Source organism: Lupinus angustifolius, chromosome LG06 (assembly GCF_001865875.1).
Source record: "Lupinus angustifolius cultivar Tanjil chromosome LG06, LupAngTanjil_v1.0, whole genome shotgun sequence".
Classification (NCBI taxonomy): domain Eukaryota; kingdom Viridiplantae; phylum Streptophyta; class Magnoliopsida; order Fabales; family Fabaceae; genus Lupinus; species Lupinus angustifolius.
Genome location: NC_032014.1, coordinates 28,983,577 through 29,001,147, shown reverse-complemented (window position 1 = coordinate 29,001,147; position 17,571 = coordinate 28,983,577). Strand labels below are relative to the sequence as shown.

The 17,571-nt window shown below is 33.1% G+C and overlaps 3 protein-coding genes across 3 annotated transcripts; 2 read left to right on the top strand and 1 right to left on the bottom strand.

The window, feature by feature from the left end:
- On the top strand, positions 2,350–5,650 carry LOC109350728 (SPX domain-containing protein 2-like). Its single transcript, XM_019591999.1, has 3 exons — positions 2,350–2,692; positions 3,966–4,092; positions 4,757–5,650. The coding sequence occupies exons 1-3, from the start codon at positions 2,405–2,407 to the stop codon at positions 5,170–5,172; spliced, it is 831 nt and encodes a 276-aa protein (XP_019447544.1). The 5' UTR covers positions 2,350–2,404; the 3' UTR covers positions 5,173–5,650.
- Positions 5,855–8,208, bottom strand: LOC109350726 (pentatricopeptide repeat-containing protein At4g21065-like). Its single transcript, XM_019591996.1, has one exon. It carries the CDS (start codon positions 8,152–8,154, stop codon positions 6,262–6,264), a length of 1,893 nt encoding a protein of 630 aa, XP_019447541.1. The 5' UTR covers positions 8,155–8,208; the 3' UTR covers positions 5,855–6,261.
- Positions 9,253–16,603, top strand: LOC109350727 (lactation elevated protein 1). Its single transcript, XM_019591998.1, has 14 exons — positions 9,253–9,398; positions 9,557–9,693; positions 9,816–9,952; positions 10,316–10,461; positions 10,641–10,720; positions 10,874–11,131; positions 11,993–12,103; positions 12,250–12,372; positions 12,722–12,876; positions 13,136–13,205; positions 14,228–14,320; positions 14,565–14,692; positions 15,271–15,412; positions 16,306–16,603. Exons 1-14 carry the CDS (start codon positions 9,332–9,334, stop codon positions 16,414–16,416), a joined length of 1,758 nt encoding a protein of 585 aa, XP_019447543.1. The 5' UTR covers positions 9,253–9,331; the 3' UTR covers positions 16,417–16,603.

Here is a 17,571-nt window from a genome sequence, read left to right as displayed (position 1 = left end):
TACCATTTTTTTCTAGTTTCCATTTCTAGTTATTCTTTTTTATCAATCACACTATATTATATGTTTTCTTTCCCATTTTAAATTCCTTTTTTATGTGATAATATTTTTTTTAGTGCTATCAAGTATATCTACTTACCCTTTTAAGTAAGGAATTAATCATTTTCAGGATACGTGATTACCTCTTCCAATAAGTGTCGTTCATAGCAATCGAAACTTTGACATTTTAGTTATTCATATGATATAACAAGTCTTACATCATTAGACTAACACTTTATTAGTTTTTATATGAAAATATCTAAAAACATAAAAGGTATCTGGTAATTGTTAAGCCCTTGTTAATTTCTTTATTGATTTTGTAGCATTTTTTTTTGGATTTAGAATTTTTGTTTCAAGTTCTGTAACAATTTTCTCAGGCGTGAGTGTTTTAGTATATAACTTCATTTTTAAATTATTTACTTCACAGTAATGTAAAAACTCACAAATTAAAATAGGAAAAAATAGGTAATATTACTTGATTTCAGTCCCTCCTCCAAATTATAGCATAATATTAAATTTTATTACAAGTTTAATATTATGAAGATATTATTGATATTTATTATTTTATCTAATACCCATTAATGATGAATGACAACAACAAAAAACTCTCATTATAGAAATATTAGATTATTTTATTATAAAATTAAATTAAATGAAAATGACTAATAATAAAGGGAGTATGTGACAAGGTCTAGTGTTATTCTCTCAATCACTTAGCCCTCCTTTGGTACAGGAGAAATAGAAAAGAAAGAAAATGAGAAGAAAAGAGAGAAGTTGAACAGAAATAGTATCTTTTTTTAGTTTAGGGAAGAATGTGCTTTCTTTGATTGAGAAGAAATAGAAGAAAAAAAGAAAGTGGGAGAGAAATTGAAGAGAAACAACAACTTTCTGTTGTTTGGTTTAGCAAAGAAAGGGAAATGAGAGAAGAAAATGACATGAGACTCACAAAAAATCATTTCTCTCCACTAGCTAGGATAAAGTTTGAAATAAGAGTGATTTTGTTGGAAATAACAAAAGTATCCTAACTTTTTGTGTCATTTTCTTTTATTGTATGTATATTTGTGTATTTCAAAAATTCATATTACATTTTCTCCTCTCTTTATTTCCTATTTCTCTCATACAAATAATATCACAATCTACTCTATTTTTCTCCTATCACACAATATCACAATCTACTCTATTTTTCACATCTTTCTTTCTTTTCCCATTTTTTCACTCTTCAACCAAAAGAGAGGCTTAAGGAGAGATAATGAAAATGATGTGGACCTTTTGAACTTTATTTCTCCTTCCAAGTGAGGAAAAAATGGGAGGGAATAAGTAATATGATTTGTTATTTTAAATTATATCTAAAATTATGTCTGTACCAATGATATTAAAGTAAAAACAAACAAAAAATAATAAATATTTAATTTTTTAATTGACAATATGTATTTTAATTGAAATCCGATATTTCTCTTCTTTTTCTATATAATCAAATAACGCTAAAGTTTACTTTATTTTTCGTCTTTTTTTCTCTTTTTCCACTCTCACATATTTTTCTCTTCTTGTTTCTTGAAAGGAATATGAAACTTATCTAATGTAAACTTTCTATGAGAGTCAAAGTCAAAATCATTATTAACATGATATTATCTATTAATACACATTGTTGACCAAAAGTTAATAGGAATTTGATATATAATTTTACTATGCATATATTACAATTTTTAGGAAGTCACTTATAAACGTAAAATCACCATAAAAATATTAAAATCCTAACATATGATAAGTATAAATGATAACTCAATGACAATATATAAAAATCTCACACTTCAAATATATACATCTTATTTCTCTATATATTTAAATATATAATCTTATAAATGATACAATGACAATATATACAAAATTTACACTAAATCTTCATAAAAATAAAAGTTTAAGATATCAATTTCAGAGAGTAATATTTATTAAGAGTCCGTCATAACCATAAACCCTTAAATCATTCATCAAAAAACATATATGACCTTAAATTAAGGGAGTAATAATGAATGAAGACAGAAAAGAGAGGTGTATACATAGAATGGAATAAAAATGAGGGTAATGGGGTGTCACTAAGAACAATAAGCATATTCCATATTCCCCTTTATCTTTAATATATCAGTATTCTTAAATTCATTCCATACATTAATATATATATTATCAAAATATTATCTATTATTGATATGTATTATTACTCTTTTGAAACATCAATAATAATTAAAATAAATAATAGATGATATAATGATATTTTATAAAACTTATACACTCTCATTCTATACATTTTCTTTTTTCTTTATAAATCCCTCTGTTTCATTTCAATTTCATCTGAAAACAAAACCGAAAAGAAAGAATGAAGTTCTGGAAGATTCTAAGTAACCAGATAGAACAAACCCTACCTGAATGGCGTGACAAATTCTTATCATACAAAGATTTGAAGAAGCATTTGAAGCTTATTTCTCCGAATCATCTTCATTATCCTTCACCTAAACGGATTCGATTCGATCGTGACGGTGACGGCGACGGTGACGGCGATGTATCGAAAGAGGTCAAAGACTTTCTCAGGTTGTTGGAGGTTGAGATTGATAAATTCAATGCTTTTTTTGTTGAGCAAGAAGAAGAATATATCATCAAATGGAAGGTATGTATATATATATATATATATCATCTATCGCTATTCTTACGACTTGCGTAATCGATTCATTGATATCAGATTGTGGTTTTTATAATCGTAGGGGACAATTTCATGCTAATTTTTTTCATGTTTTACTAGATATAGTATACAATTATGTTTTACATCAACTTTATATCTGTTAGAAATTACGAGATTGATTCATTAGCAGTAGGTTAATGTTTTACAATTTTGAAATTTTCAACCTTATATATTTATTAGAAATTACGAGATTGATTTATTAGCAATAGATTAATGTTTTACAAAGTTGAAATTTTTAACCTTATATATTTATTAGAAATTACGAGATTGATTTATAAGCAATAGATTAATGTTTTTCAATTTTTAAATTTGCAACCTGATATTTATATTTATTAGAAATCAGGCCTTAACGTAGTGATAAGGTGTTCTAATTTGAATTTGCAGAGTACTTTCCCATACAAATGTATTTTTTTTCCTTATTAGCTGCCATTTTGTTTTTAGAATTGTAAGTTTGTAACACTAATATTTTTGGACTATATTGTGAATTGCGATAATTTGGAATCAAGACTTAAATTACAAGCAGGTATATATATTCAGAAACAAAATGCTAGTTCATTCCAATTTTACTGTCTCGGCAATGCATTAAGGATTTAAATTTCAATACCAATGAGATTTAAGATGAGTGTTATTCCATTTTTTTCTGTCTTGGCAATGCATTATTGCCGATATTGGAGTTCCTTTGTTATTTTTCTAGTGATAATTCTTGGATGACTAGGGTGATAGGTTTTATTTCGGTGTTGTTTACGGTTTAGCATGTCAAGTCAAGAATCAGCTCTCCTAAAACCATAAGCTGTTAGGTGTAGGTCCATAAATGATTATATATCTAAGACGCCCTTTCACATGAGAGCACTTTAGGATTTAAATGTGGATAACGAACAGGAACATACCACCTTTTGCGTAAATTCAACATTTATTTAGAATAGATGAATGAGAATGGCAGGGATCGAACTCTTTACCAGCTGGTCATAGAAGCTTGGATACCTTGTCAAAATCAACCTTTCCTGGATCTTAAGCTATTATGGGAAGGCTCAAAGTGGGCATCTTAATCTTCATGTTGAAATTTATATTCTGTTTTTCCTTTAATACTTTGCACAAGAAGCACGTTGTCAGGTTGGCAGAAAACTGTTGTCATGAAAAGAAAATGTTCTGAGCTTCAGTTGCCATGTAGTTCTAAGATCCGTTGTCTATGTTTGTGATGCAGGAATTGCAAGACAGAGTTGCGGTGGCTAAGGATTCAAATATGGAGCTGATGTCAGTAGGGAGGGAAATAGTTGATTTTCATGGAGAGATGGTTTTGCTTGAGAACTACAGTGCACTAAACTACACAGGTATTTTATTACGAGCTTGAGAATGGTCATAGGATGGTGAATTGTAGTATAATAGTATAACATACAATGACTTCTAAGGATCTTAGTTTCTATGATTTATTAAGATGGGTTATAGTCTTTTAGATGTGTATAACAGATGAATTTATTAGGGAATGGGGTTACAGTCTTCAACTCTTAGATAATTCTATTTGGCAATTGTTTGCAACCGTATCTTTTCCAAGCCGAGTTATTTAAAATCTTTGTAGTTTATTGCATAACTTATTTCATATCCGCCTTTTTTATTGATTTGCCACTTCTAATGCTTTAAAAAATTTCTTTATGTTATGCTTCGCCAAAAATATTTTTCTGGTAAATCCTGGAAGATAACTGTTGTCCTTTTTTGTTTATAAACGAATATGATACTTTGTTCCACCAATACACTTCTGATTTCTGAATATTGAATATATCAATGATTAAACTCAAAATAATATCATTTTGTGAAGAAAGGTAGTTATAATTGGCTTGAGAACTCTTTGACTCTTTTCTCAGCATACATAAAACTGTGCCAAGTTTTTTATGACATTAATCAATAGTAAAAGAGAGTTTGTTGGATTAGGAGGTTTTTTATGATGAATGCTTAGAATGATTGTTTTTTCTTCTACCTCATTTCCCATTCTTTTTGCAGGTCTAGTAAAGATAATAAAGAAATATGATAAGCGAACTGGTGCACTAATTCGCTTACCTTTTATCCAAGATGTCCTGAACCAGCCCTTCTTCAAAATTGATGTCCTCAACAAGCTTGTAAAGGAGTGTGAGGTGATGCTAAGTATTCTTTTCCCCAAAAATAGGTCTCTAGTCCCATCCTTATCAATTAGCGAGGATTTCGAGGAAGATGGTTGTACCACCACAACTGTGAATGAAAACAAAGAGACACTGGTGCATGTTCCGAAAGAACTTTCTGAAATTGAGAATATGGAGAACATGTTCATGAAACTAACTCAATCAGCACTTCAAACCTTGGAGCAGATTAGGGGTGGAAGCTCAACTGTAAGCATGTACTCATTGCCTCCTATGCATAACAAGGCCCTGGAAGAGGCTTGAAGGAAAGTAACTTCTCTAGAGCAAGCAGTCACAAATAGATTCTGGAATAACGGCCGGTAAGATGGATTTGGATTTTGTGAACTTCGGAAATGGTGTCTTTAGTGACTTGGCAAATTCGAGCCCATTGGACAACATAGAATCCAAATTGTGTTTTGATTCTGGTTTGCTGAGATCTGGATTTAAGTCGTCCGATTTGCTGAAATCACGGAAGCCACCATCTTCCAATCCTGGGGGTAGGTGTTGATTCTCCATCTTAGCACGTTCTGTGTATCGGTTCTAGAGCAAACAGCCAAATAGATTATATAGAATAACATGCAATAGCTGCTAATTTTCCATCAGTCCTTTTTCATTGCTGAGTACCTTACTCAGTGAATTTGGACGGAGATATATGCCTACCTACTTGAGACATAAAATGTCCTTACCCTCTTTGGAATTCATTATGTAATGGTTACAACTTACAAGTTCAATGATGTGATAATTTACCCAACAAAATCAATCACATCAATTGGGAATAAATTCATTATCTAATGGCTACCTACTTACTCACTTGAGGAATGAAAAAGAGGATAAATGGTTGTCATTTTTCATGAATTGATTTATTTAAAAATAATAATATTTTATATTTTAAAATCCTATCGATTAAAAAATGAATTTGCCACATGTCATAATCTTAACTCTGCACTCGAGAAAAATTTGGCAATTCCAAAACCATGTTTCTAGCCTTAATTACAGAGAAAAATGTCACCAAACTGAGGATAACATGCAATTCCAACTTTGATATCAACAGACAAAAATTCCCTTGTTGGATGAATCAGAGGCCTTTTTCCCTCTCCCTACCGGAATAAGGCTAAACATAAACGATTCTCATGCCTGGAGAGGATCCTAATCCATGTCCGAAGTATATCTGATGCCTCAAGAAGGATACATGCTTCATAGGTTAAAACTGACTTTGGTGGGTTATATCCAACTACTAGTCGGTTTTCAAACAGGATTAAGCACATAACTAACCACTAATAAAAAATATGTTATTTAAAAAATGCAGGAGCACAAAAGAATGAAAATAAAATCTTTCATGTTTTAATCAAGTTGTCACCAGAAATCTCTGCAGGAGCACAAACCATTCTTGAAATGGTGGAAACGATTACGGTCCCTCACCACAATCTCTCGGTTGTAAACTTTAGATATGAACTTAGTAGCAGAATGACAATCTTCACATACGCGCAAGTTCTTCACAATTCTAATAGGTGTTCCAGGATTAGTATTCAAAAGAGCAAAAGCTATAGCAAGCTTTTCACTGTGTCTATGCAAAGCATCTTCTTTATCTTCTTCATCAATGTCGAGCAATACCTGTGACGTTGTAGGGACATACCCTGCCCTCTTTATCTCCCTTCCCATCTCATCGACCATTTCATATATTTCTTTGTACTGATCATGCGACTTATCACCGGCAACAAACTCGTACATTTCGTTGTTTAGCTCAATCATGGTGCTCCCTGGAATCTTCTTCATCCCTTTCATATCCATCATTTCCCTAACCTTGGTCTTCTTCTCCCATCGTAGCAACTTCGCATAAATGTTTGAAAGCAAAACATAATTAGATTCATGCATCGGCTCACTTTTGATTAACTCTTTTGATATGGTCTCTCCAAGCTTGAGTTCACCGCGCGCATGGCAAGCAGTTATTATGCTCCTCCATATGATTTGGTTTGGTTCAATAGGCATATTTTGGACAAATTCTACTGCCTCTTTGACAAGTCCAGCCCTACTCAACAAATCCACCATGCATCCACAGTGTTCTATCTTTGGGACAATGCCGAAATTCTTCTCCATTGAATTGAAATAGTAATGTCCCTTATCAACTAGCCCGGAGTGGCTACAAGCAGAGAGCACCCCAATGAATGCAACATCATCAGGGGCCACCCCTTGTTCAACCATCTCATCGAACAAGGAAACAGCTTCTAATCCGCGACCGTGCATCGCCAAACCATCGATTACCGAAGTCCACGAAACAATGGTGCTTGTGCTCATTCTTCTAAACAGTTTCATAGCTTTGTCAACATCGCCGCACTTCGCAAACATGTCAATCAGCGCATTACACAATTCCAACGACTTTGTTATCTTCATCCTGTCAACATAAGATTCCAACCACTTCCCCAACTCAAGGGCACCCAAATCCGTACAAGCCGACAAAACCGAAACCATGGTGATCTCATCAGGACAAACTCCCTCAACCTGCATTTCCCTAAACAACCCAACAGCCTCTGCAGAATGCCCTGACCGCGCATACCCACCAATCATCGCACTCCACGTCACCGAATCCGACTTAGGACTTCCCTCAAACACCTTCCGCGCAAACTCAACCTCTCCCTCACAACAACAATACATATGAATCATAGTATTCTGGACATGAAGATCATCCTCAAAACCCAATTTTACCACAAACCCATGTACCGATTTACCCAAATTCAATCCACCAATGCCAGCACAAGCCTTAAGAACAAAAGGGTAAGTAAACTTATTAGGCAAAACCCCATAACATAGCATGGTTTTATAAAAATGCAAAGCCAGTGACTTTGAGTTAAGAGTTTGAGCATAAGCTCTAATAACAGTGTTGAAAAGGAATGCATCATAAAACAATGGTGGGTCTGCATTATGGGCATTTGGGTCATAAGGGAATATAAATGATGAAGCATAGTTTATGGAGTTGAAATTTGATGAGGTGGATGCAAATTTGGTGAGAACTAAAGGGTTTTGATGAAGACCCAATTTGAGAATGAGTGAATGGATTTGAGTGAGTGAAGTGAGAGTGGTACAAGAATGAAGTAGTGATAAACATGTTTGTTCAGAAACTCTTTGTTTTGAGGTTTGTGTTTGTTGTTGTTTGAGGTTTGATAAGGTTAAGGTTGTGATTGTGATTGAATGATGAGATAATAATAATGATAGATTGGTTTTGATGTTTGGGAATGAATTGAATTTGTTCATTTCAAAAATTGATCAAGTTGAATGAAGCAAATATGATTCAATGATTCATCATCTTTTTATTCATTCTATCTAATCATATCATATAGTAGTTTTGTAATGGAAAACGTTTCTGTCAATGTCTTTAAATAAGCTCTTTTATTTTTGGATTCTAACATCTCATAACTTTTTCCTATGTTTGTGAGTGGAACATATCTACTATTCTACTTTTGTATCATTTGATGTAGTTTAATTTTTGATTGATTGAGAAAAATTATTAAAGTTAAAATTTTAATTATTAAATATTTTTTTGATTAATCATATTTCTTAGCACATAGAGTGACAGAAAGGAGTATCATGATAATATATAAATGTGATGTTATATTTATTGTTAATCTATAACTATAATACCATGATAATATAATATAAATGTGATATTATGTTGTTCAAGAATGATATTATATTATTAATTTATATAGAATACAACTTTTTGCTAACTATTTTTTCTCAAGTGACTATTAACTTTAAGGGTGAGTATGGATGAGTTTGTACTGTGTATTTCTTTATTCGATCTTAAATGTTGATTGAGTTATTTTTTGAACTCGAACTTAGTTGTAGACTCGAATGCTAGCCCAACCTCAAATGTCGATCGTGTTAGTTTTGAACTCGGACCCAACCTAATTAAATATAATGCATATATTTTTTAGATGAAGTTTTCTCAATATTACTTATTATTACAAATATGTTCACATACAAAATAATATATATATATATATATATATATATATATATATATAATTGTGTACATTATTTACATTTACATGATAAAAAATTATACAATTGAATAAATACATATAAATATAAGGAACCATGAATGAGACAAGTTGAAGCCAATTATCCCTTTCCGATCTATCTAATTTTTGAACTCAAATCCGACTATAAACTCGATAAAACCTAAAGATGTTGGTGTTGGATGGTGATGGGGACAACAAGACTTAACTGATAACTAAATCCATATAAGTGTATTGAAGATGGAGAAAATGTGTTTGTATTTTGTTTAGTTTGGTGGTTTAGGAAGAAGCCACGTCAATGGAAATTTGGCATAAACTAGTATCAACATTTTCATTCATTCATTCATTCATTCACAATTTTGATTCACAAAAACTTTTCCAATCTTCTTCTTCTTCAATCTAACAATATAATGGGAACAAAATTGCGCCACATTACTCTTCCTCTTCGCTCTTATTCCATTCTTTCTAACCCTCCTGGTTCATCATCTTCACGTTCTATTTGTTTTTTTGCATTTCAATTCCAACTTTTTCTCATTTTTCCACTTCAAAATTGTATTTTTCTCATTTTTTTCAACTTACAAATTGTATTTTCTCATATATTTTTCAACTCAAATTGTGGTGTTTTCACTTTTCAGGGCCACTTGTGAAGTACAGAAATCTAATTAAGGAAGGGAAGTTGCAGCATGATCCTTTCCAAGAAGGTGTTGCTTCACAGCTTCAGAACCTTCTCCAAAGGTTGGATCAGTATGAGAAACAAATGGAACAATATCATGTAAATTTTGCAACCCAATGGAACATTCTATTCATTTTTTCACTCATTGTGTATATATATATAACATGTTTTAGTTATGACTCCTTGGATTCTGTATTTTAAACAATTAACACTCTTTGCAGGTAAATCTATCAAATTGGGAGAAGAATCGAGAGAATGAGCGGCGAAGACTTCTCACGGAGGAAGCTGAGCTGCACCAGAAGGAAGAGGATTGGTGGAAGAGATTGAACAGTAAACTTTCTGATAGATGGGTCTCTCGGTATGTTTTTAATCAGTTTACCATGATTTTGATTATACTTCGATTTTAAGTTGCGGTTATAGTAATGGTTAAGTTGTGTTTCCATCTGTGAGAAAATGTGGTTGTAATTGTGGTCGTGACTTGTGATGTTGTTGCGCGAATACTGAAACTGTAGTATTGCAGCTCAATTACGATTTCCGGTGGCAATTTAAAACATTGATTCTAACAGGTGCTTATGCTGATATGATTTGACTGCATCTAAGAATTCTCATCCGAAACTTACAATTTTCATTTCTTTTTGTGTTTCCTTATTTCAAATTTTCGTGTATTCCTTTCCCTATCTTGGCTGCATTGTATTAAAACTACAAGTCTTTTATGATTCAGTAAAAGACCAAAAAATATGGAAGCAGGGGTCGGACAATGGGTTTCATATCTTAAGCGTGAGAAGAAGTTGAATTCAGTAGTTGGTCAACGTCCAATTGCTCCTACATCCCCAAAAGGACTTTACATATATGGCAATGTTGGCAGTGGTATACACCTTCTTTCATTTTCCTTTATTTGCATATAATGCTCAAGCTTAACTTGTAATACAAACTTATATTAGCCCATTTTGATTTATAGTTACGGTATTGCTTAAAGTTTCTGGTTGCTTCATTTATTTCCCCTCGTAACCTTATCTCACAAGTTTCTGGCATTTCTAATGCTGAAGGGAAAACTATGCTAATGGACATGTTTTATAGTGCCACTGAAGGAATTGTTAAACATCGAAGAAGGTATCACTTTCACGAGGTGAATCTTTCTCTAAGCTTATGGTCATATCGACATTGATGCCATCTTCGTTGTTTTCTAGAATATATGTATCGTATTTCTTTAGTCAGACCAGTGATACACATGATGAGCATTGTGCTGAAAAAGAGAGGAACATTCTGTATCCATATGTAGGCCATGCTGAGAATAAATGAACATATGCACAAAATATGGAAGAATCAAGTGGAAGAGAAGCCTTTGAAATCAAGCATTTCGGGTTGGATTATGAATCTACCCTTTGACACAAAAGCTAAGGAGTGGCTGGCTGCCGAAGAAAGATACAATCAAGAGGTACATTTGAAAAACATTCTTCCCGCCGTAGCAGATAAGTTTTTTCTGGATCAAGAAGAGGATGAGAAGGGAGCTAGCATTTTGTGCTTTGATGAGATACAGGTAAAGGAGAACTCTTAAGTCGTGTTACAATAGATTCTCCATATTGATATCGTAAATTATAGTTTCCATACCAGTTACCACTTCCCATCATTCTTGATTTAATTACTTTCGGTTGGGGAATTTAACAGATGTAATTGATTTTTTCTTTGTCATAATCTGTTTCGATTTCTCGGTGAACATTGGGTGTTTCCTTCCGACTTGGGCCAGTTTTGTGGGATTCATTTGAAAGGATCTTATGGCAGTGTGCAGCTTATGTAATTTTATACTTCCCTGGTCTATTTTCTTATGTTAAACTGGTTGGGTTTCTTGTTTTAGGAATAGTTTTTCCATCCCATAACCCAAAAGCTTAAGCTGTTGGGTGAAGGCAAATGAATGCTTTTTATATATATAACATGCCGCAACAGCCCTTTGGGCTTGGAGCATGGACTATGCATATGCCCACAATACCTTGTGCTAAAAGTTAGCTTCTTTTCATTGATTTAGAAGAATGGAGACAACAAGGTTTAAACTCTAAGCACTTGGTCTTAGAGGATTTGATACCGTGTCAAGAAACAACTTCCCCAAAGCTTAAGCTTTTGGGTGAAGGCAAATAAGTGGCTTTATATATATATATTATGTATATATATATATATATATATATATATGTATATAACAACACACAAGTTCCGGATCACACTTTCTGGTGGAAAACCAGTGTAGCGCAGCCTTTAAAAACCGATGTTGTAAGACTGAGTTGCATCTTTTTGCTCCCTCATTTTTAACATGATTACTAGCTCCCCCTGTATTGCAGTATCACTTGTAGATTTTCTTCATCCTTGGACTTGTGACATAGAGTATAAATTCTGATGGTTTTTATTTCAGACGGTTGATGTATTTGCTATTGTGGCTTTATCTGGAATTCTCAGCAGATTGCTGAATAGTGGAACTATTATTGTGGCTACCAGTAATCGAGCACCAGAGGACTTAAACGAGGTGTGTTCTTTACAAATCCAATCATTTGCAACATGTCATTGCATTTTTACATGTATTTCGATCATCTCGAAAGACTAAATAATTTTGCATTTTTACATGTCATTGTTTCCAAACATTCTCTTCTTTGAAAATTGTTTTTTGTGCAGGCTGGTATGCAACGCGAAATATTCCAAAAACTTGTCCGTAAATTGGAGGAACATTGTGAGAATGTATTGATTGGAAGTGAAATTGACTACCGTCGTTTTATAGCACAAAAAGCAGTGAACCAGGTAAAAATTTAAGCTATGTTTTATTTTCCCCTCCTTTTTCTGAATTTTCAGCAATATGTGCAAATGTGATGTAAATTTTGTTCTTGGTAGAAAAAGAGTATTAAGGGCAGCGACACAGTGCACGAGGCTCGTGTTTAGATATACACAGTCTTAGAAAAAGAGTAGTAATACAACAATATTTTTTAATATTTCTTCTCAAATAGTACTTTTTGATTGATGGTATGCACCTCTAGGAATTGTATTTGCACTACTACTGTGGTCATTATTTCCTGTAATGTATTTACCGTGTTCATCATGTAGTTACTGTCACGGATAGTAATAATAATTAAAAATTGATAATTTGTTACAGATAGAAGGAGAAAATAATCGGTCGCCTAGGATCGGTAGCTATTTCTGGCCTATTGAGATGGAAGCAATCAATAAATTTGAGGAAAAGTGGCATGATGTAACTAGCAGATTGGGAGGAAGGATAGTCTCCAACACCATCTCAGTGATGTTCGGAAGGTATCCGATAGAAAACAGTAGAAAAATAATCAATTTGATACTATTGCTAGAAAACAGTAGGGAAACAAGGAGCTAAACTCCAATTACAATGGTAGGAAACAGAAAATATAGAGTCAAAAGTTATTGTAAAAAGAAAAAAGAAAGAAGAATTTAGAGAAGCTACCTGTAATTGTAAATATGGTTTTATAAGTATCCGATTTATATTTAATGTCGTCAAAGAAGATACGTAGTAAACATATGTAATTTATTTCTACAACAGGACACTTGAGGTTCCTGAAAGTTGTGAAGGAGTTGCACGCTTCACATTTGAGTATCTTTGTGGTCGCCCGGTATGTTTTTTTTGTTGTCGTTGTTGATGTTATGTGGTTCATAAAATTGCTTGACACTCAGATTGGTGATAACAACTAACAAGAGTTAGTTCAGAGATATGATGAAACATTTAGTTACTAAATTATTTGCTTTATCTGGTTTTTGTCTTGCCCCATCGGCCTCGTGGCTTACTATCCTTGTCATCTGGTAGAGGGAATGGCCGTTTTGTGATACAGATTTAGAATAATTTGCTAACAAAGTAGGACTTGAAAGTCTAAAGCATTTTGAATTCCTCAAGAGAAATTCTTTCATCCCTCATCGATTATATTGAAAGTTTTACAAAAGCAGGTCTGAAATTTTCGGGATTTCCTAAATTACAGCGATAATATATTTACATAATATATCACCCACTCTAATTACAGTGTACATCAACGGATATTTATAGTAATCAATATCCAATAATCCTTCTCAAGTTGGTGCATGGATGTTGTTTATGAAACTTTTACATATGTAAGTTACCATGGGAGCATGGATAGATTTGAAGATATCAACTAGTATATCATTGGACCTTCCAAATGAGGTAGTGATTTCTCCAAAGAAGACCTTTCTCGGATAAAAATGTCAACAAAAAATAGATAGAGCGGAAGCCAGACCAACTTTCCTGGTTGAATCTACTAGATCCTTGTATTACTGTAGACTCGATAGGATAAGATGATTTTGTGGTTGTGCTCACTTGTAGCCCTCCACGTAATCGATAAACTTTCAACTCTAGAATGTTTTCCGTACCTCAAATAGAGTATATAACACCGTAGGTTCTACAAGCCTGTCAGAGAGGGGTATGAGAAAGGAACAACTCATAAAGCTAATGAGGCTATTGAAGCTTGAACATGTGTAGCATGTAAAACACGATGTTCATCTTGCGCTACTTAGCTTGCTTTTAAATCATTTTGATTTTAACTTTTCTTTTGTGTTACTTCACATGCACGCAGATATACATGTTAAATTGATAGCTATCTTTCTCTCTAATTGTTTTGGTTTTCAGTTGGGTGCAGCAGATTATATTGCAGTAGCTGAAAACTATCACACTGTTTTCATATCGGATATTCCAATGATGAGTATGCGCATCCGTGACAAGGTATTGGTAAAGATATACTTATGTTGGCCTCAGTTGTGTTGATAGTGGCCTAATTTTTTGAAATATGAGATATTTTATAAAGACTGGCTTTCTTACCCTGTCTACATGATTTCCGAAGATAATCGTCAAATATATATAGCACTCGAAATTTTTATGCATCAGCCGTGACATTTAGATTTAGTACACCCATGTTTATGCATATTCCTACCCAGTTTTGACCGCTAAATCATTTTCTACTTTTCAGGCACGGAGGTTTATTACTCTTATTGATGAGTTATACAATCGTCATTGCTGCCTATGTTGCTTGGCATCCTCTTCAATTGATGAATTATTTCAAGGAACTGAAGAGGGCACACTTTTTGACTTGGAGAGGTAATTTTTTTATGTTTGTATCAGCTATATGGTGCATAATGAGCTTTTGAATTACAACGTATGTGTTTTAGATATGCCCGAAAAGTGGATGAGACTTTCCGTTATCTTTTGTCACTTCATCTGTATCTAGTAATTCATTCTGATGCTTGTTTGTTGCTACATGCCTACCTATGCCATGTTGCTGGGAAGAAATTATTCATATTGGTAACTTTCCCATTAAATTTGCAAAACCTGGGTGGGCTTATAAAAATTCGATTTCTTGACAAACTTGTTCGAAAAGAAAAAGATTGTCATGTGTATTTTTTTTTTGTTGAACTGACTATCTCTAGTTAATTATTCTTATCCCTGTAATTGTGCAGCAAAACTTTATTTTTTTTGCCCGACTAGAAACCGTTATAGTTACTGTTATGTGGCATAAAATGACAAATGACCTGACTGTGATTTCTTTTGACAATTTGCGTTTTTGATTAATAGCTACTGATTTACATATGTTCTGTTCTCGGGGAGACCGGGCCTTTAATGATAGTCTAGTAGTCTGCATTGGCAACTGAACCTCCTCGGTCTTGTTTTGGTTCCAGTTTCCAGTTCGAAACAGAGACCGAAGGTGCGAAACTTCGCCGCGATGTCTTAGCAGAAGGCAATCTAGGCTCAGGAGGTGGCCCTGTTGGCATCACATCCATTCTATCCGGTCAAGAAGAGATGTTTGCTTTTCAAAGAGCTGTAAGTAGCAAACCGGTGACCCTTACCGGCTTTTAGCTGTAACAAAATCCTTATTACTTAGACAATGTTGATTGCTGATTTACCACTTACTGGTTTAGTGTAGCATATACCAATGCCTCAAATATTTTGATAAAATGGTGCTAAATTATATAATGATAAATGATTTTAAGAGGCAATTAACAGAAACTTTGAAGTAACTCCTAAAATACAATTCATCTTATTTGGTTGTTAGAAATACAGTTGGCAGTGTGGTTTATAGTAATTAACAGTCACAGACTTGCATGTTAAAGGGTTCTAACTTTATTACTGACCATAAAGTATAAAGGGCGGCCCAGTGCACAAGGCTCCCATTTAGTGGGATCTTGGGAGGGTAACGAGAACATGTTTCCAGGATTTGAACCCATGACCTCATAATCACTAAACAACAACCTTATCGTTGCGCCAAACTCACCTTCTTTATTGACCATAAATTATAAACTTTAAAATGATTCAATATATGATCCGTCTGCCTTTCGATTTACCTGAAGAACCGTCTTCTATGAGCAGATTTGCCCCGAAATTTTGTTGTGATATATCCTGTATATTAAAGATGGTGAACTTGGCATAACGATAAGGTTGTTACTTCGTGACCATAAGGTCATAAGTTCAAATCCTGGAAACAGCCTCTTCGCTTACAAAGGTAAGGTTGCGTACATCTATCCTCCCCAAACTCTGCTAAGTAGGAGCCTCTTGCATCGGGCTGCCCTTTTTTATATGTCACTAGTCAGTTCTAAATGCTACTTAGGTTGTTTTTGTGTACTACCACATGTAGCTATCCCCTAAACTATTTATATTGTTCTTAAGCTTTGAATGAACAAGTAAGAATATAATGTTAACATTGGTATTCTTTGTAGGTTTCACGCCTGATTGAAATGCAAACACCATTATACTTGGATGGAATCACTAATTTCCACCCTTTTTTTCAAAGGCAACATCACAAATTACTATCAGAATCATCAATCTGAAAGTAAAGTTTTTTATTTTACTAGTGAAGTTGTTTTCTGATACACTTGTTTATAGAAATATAGTGACAATATTAATTTTTTATACCTTACAGCTATATCCTAAATAAATGCATAAGAAATTTTTATTTTTGGAAGTTTTAAATGTAAAATATAAATTCCAAAAGATATTTAATCCTTTCTTTGTATCTGTGGCTGTTATGATTTATCAGAATCAATAATAATTCTTGTGACTTTGTCAAGCTGCACTATAATATTCAGATTTTAGTAGATTGTGAATTTGTAACTATGCAATTTCACCCTGAATAGCGTTAAGGAGAAAGTTAGGATAACTCTTATCGTACAAAATACGATAAAATTGTGCATTAGGTAGTTTGAGTATATGGAAGTGACTGTTAGAAAAACCACATGCAAAACAATTAGAGAATATTCAGAGATCAGTGTTTTTGTCGAAGAACATGATTTATAATAAAACATTATGGCGTCATTCGATTCAAGTATCATTCGATTTAAGTAGTCGACCTTACATAACAGGACCTAAGGCTTGGTTATTGGTTGTTTAGTTGATTTATATTATTCATGGATAACTTTTGATAAACAATTTAGAATGGAATGATGGTTTTTTGGTTCTGGTTTTGATATTTATGCATTGTTAAATGTCAAAATATTTATGCATAGTTTTTTGGTTCTGGTTTTGTTATTACTTTTTTCCTAGCTCAGGCTACATTTATTTAGAATGTAATATTTATGCATTGTTAAATGTTAAAAAATTTGTATATAGTCTGTACATCATTTATTGTTCATTTGTATTACTTTTGTTGAAGAGTTAATAATTATAAAATATGAATAGCGGATGATATAGTGATAGTGTATAAAATGTTTCATGTTAAAGAGTTTTGTATGAAGTTGTGGTGCAACCTTTCTTTTAATTATGCTCTAAATTTATGAATATATATATATATATAAATTATGTTGTGGTGAGTCTTTTTAAGGCACCATGACACATTAAATATGTGAAGGAATGTTACTATTTTGAAAGTTAAATTTAAAATTGTTGGGCTAAAAGGAATTAGGAAATAAAAAAATTCATGCTAGGTTTCACTACAAAGTTGTAAACTTTTAGCAGCTTGGATTGTACATCATTTTTACTCTTAAATT

Excerpts from the sequence above, each read along its gene's own strand:
- LOC109350728 (XM_019591999.1), top strand. The coding sequence starts at position 2,405 with ATGAAGTTCTGGAAGATTCTAAGTAACCAGATAGAACAAACCCTACCT. Across the intron at positions 2,693-3,965 it reads AATATATCATCAAATGGAAG|GAATTGCAAGACAGAGTTGC; the intron begins GTATGTATATAT and ends TTTGTGATGCAG. Across the intron at positions 4,093-4,756 it reads CAGTGCACTAAACTACACAG|GTCTAGTAAAGATAATAAAG; the intron begins GTATTTTATTAC and ends TTCTTTTTGCAG.
- LOC109350726 (XM_019591996.1), bottom strand. The coding sequence starts at position 8,154 with ATGAACAAATTCAATTCATTCCCAAACATCAAAACCAATCTATCATTA.
- LOC109350727 (XM_019591998.1), top strand. The coding sequence starts at position 9,332 with ATGGGAACAAAATTGCGCCACATTACTCTTCCTCTTCGCTCTTATTCC. Across the intron at positions 9,399-9,556 it reads CATTCTTTCTAACCCTCCTG|GGCCACTTGTGAAGTACAGA; the intron begins GTTCATCATCTT and ends TTCACTTTTCAG. Across the intron at positions 10,721-10,873 it reads GAAGGTATCACTTTCACGAG|GCCATGCTGAGAATAAATGA; the intron begins GTGAATCTTTCT and ends ATCCATATGTAG.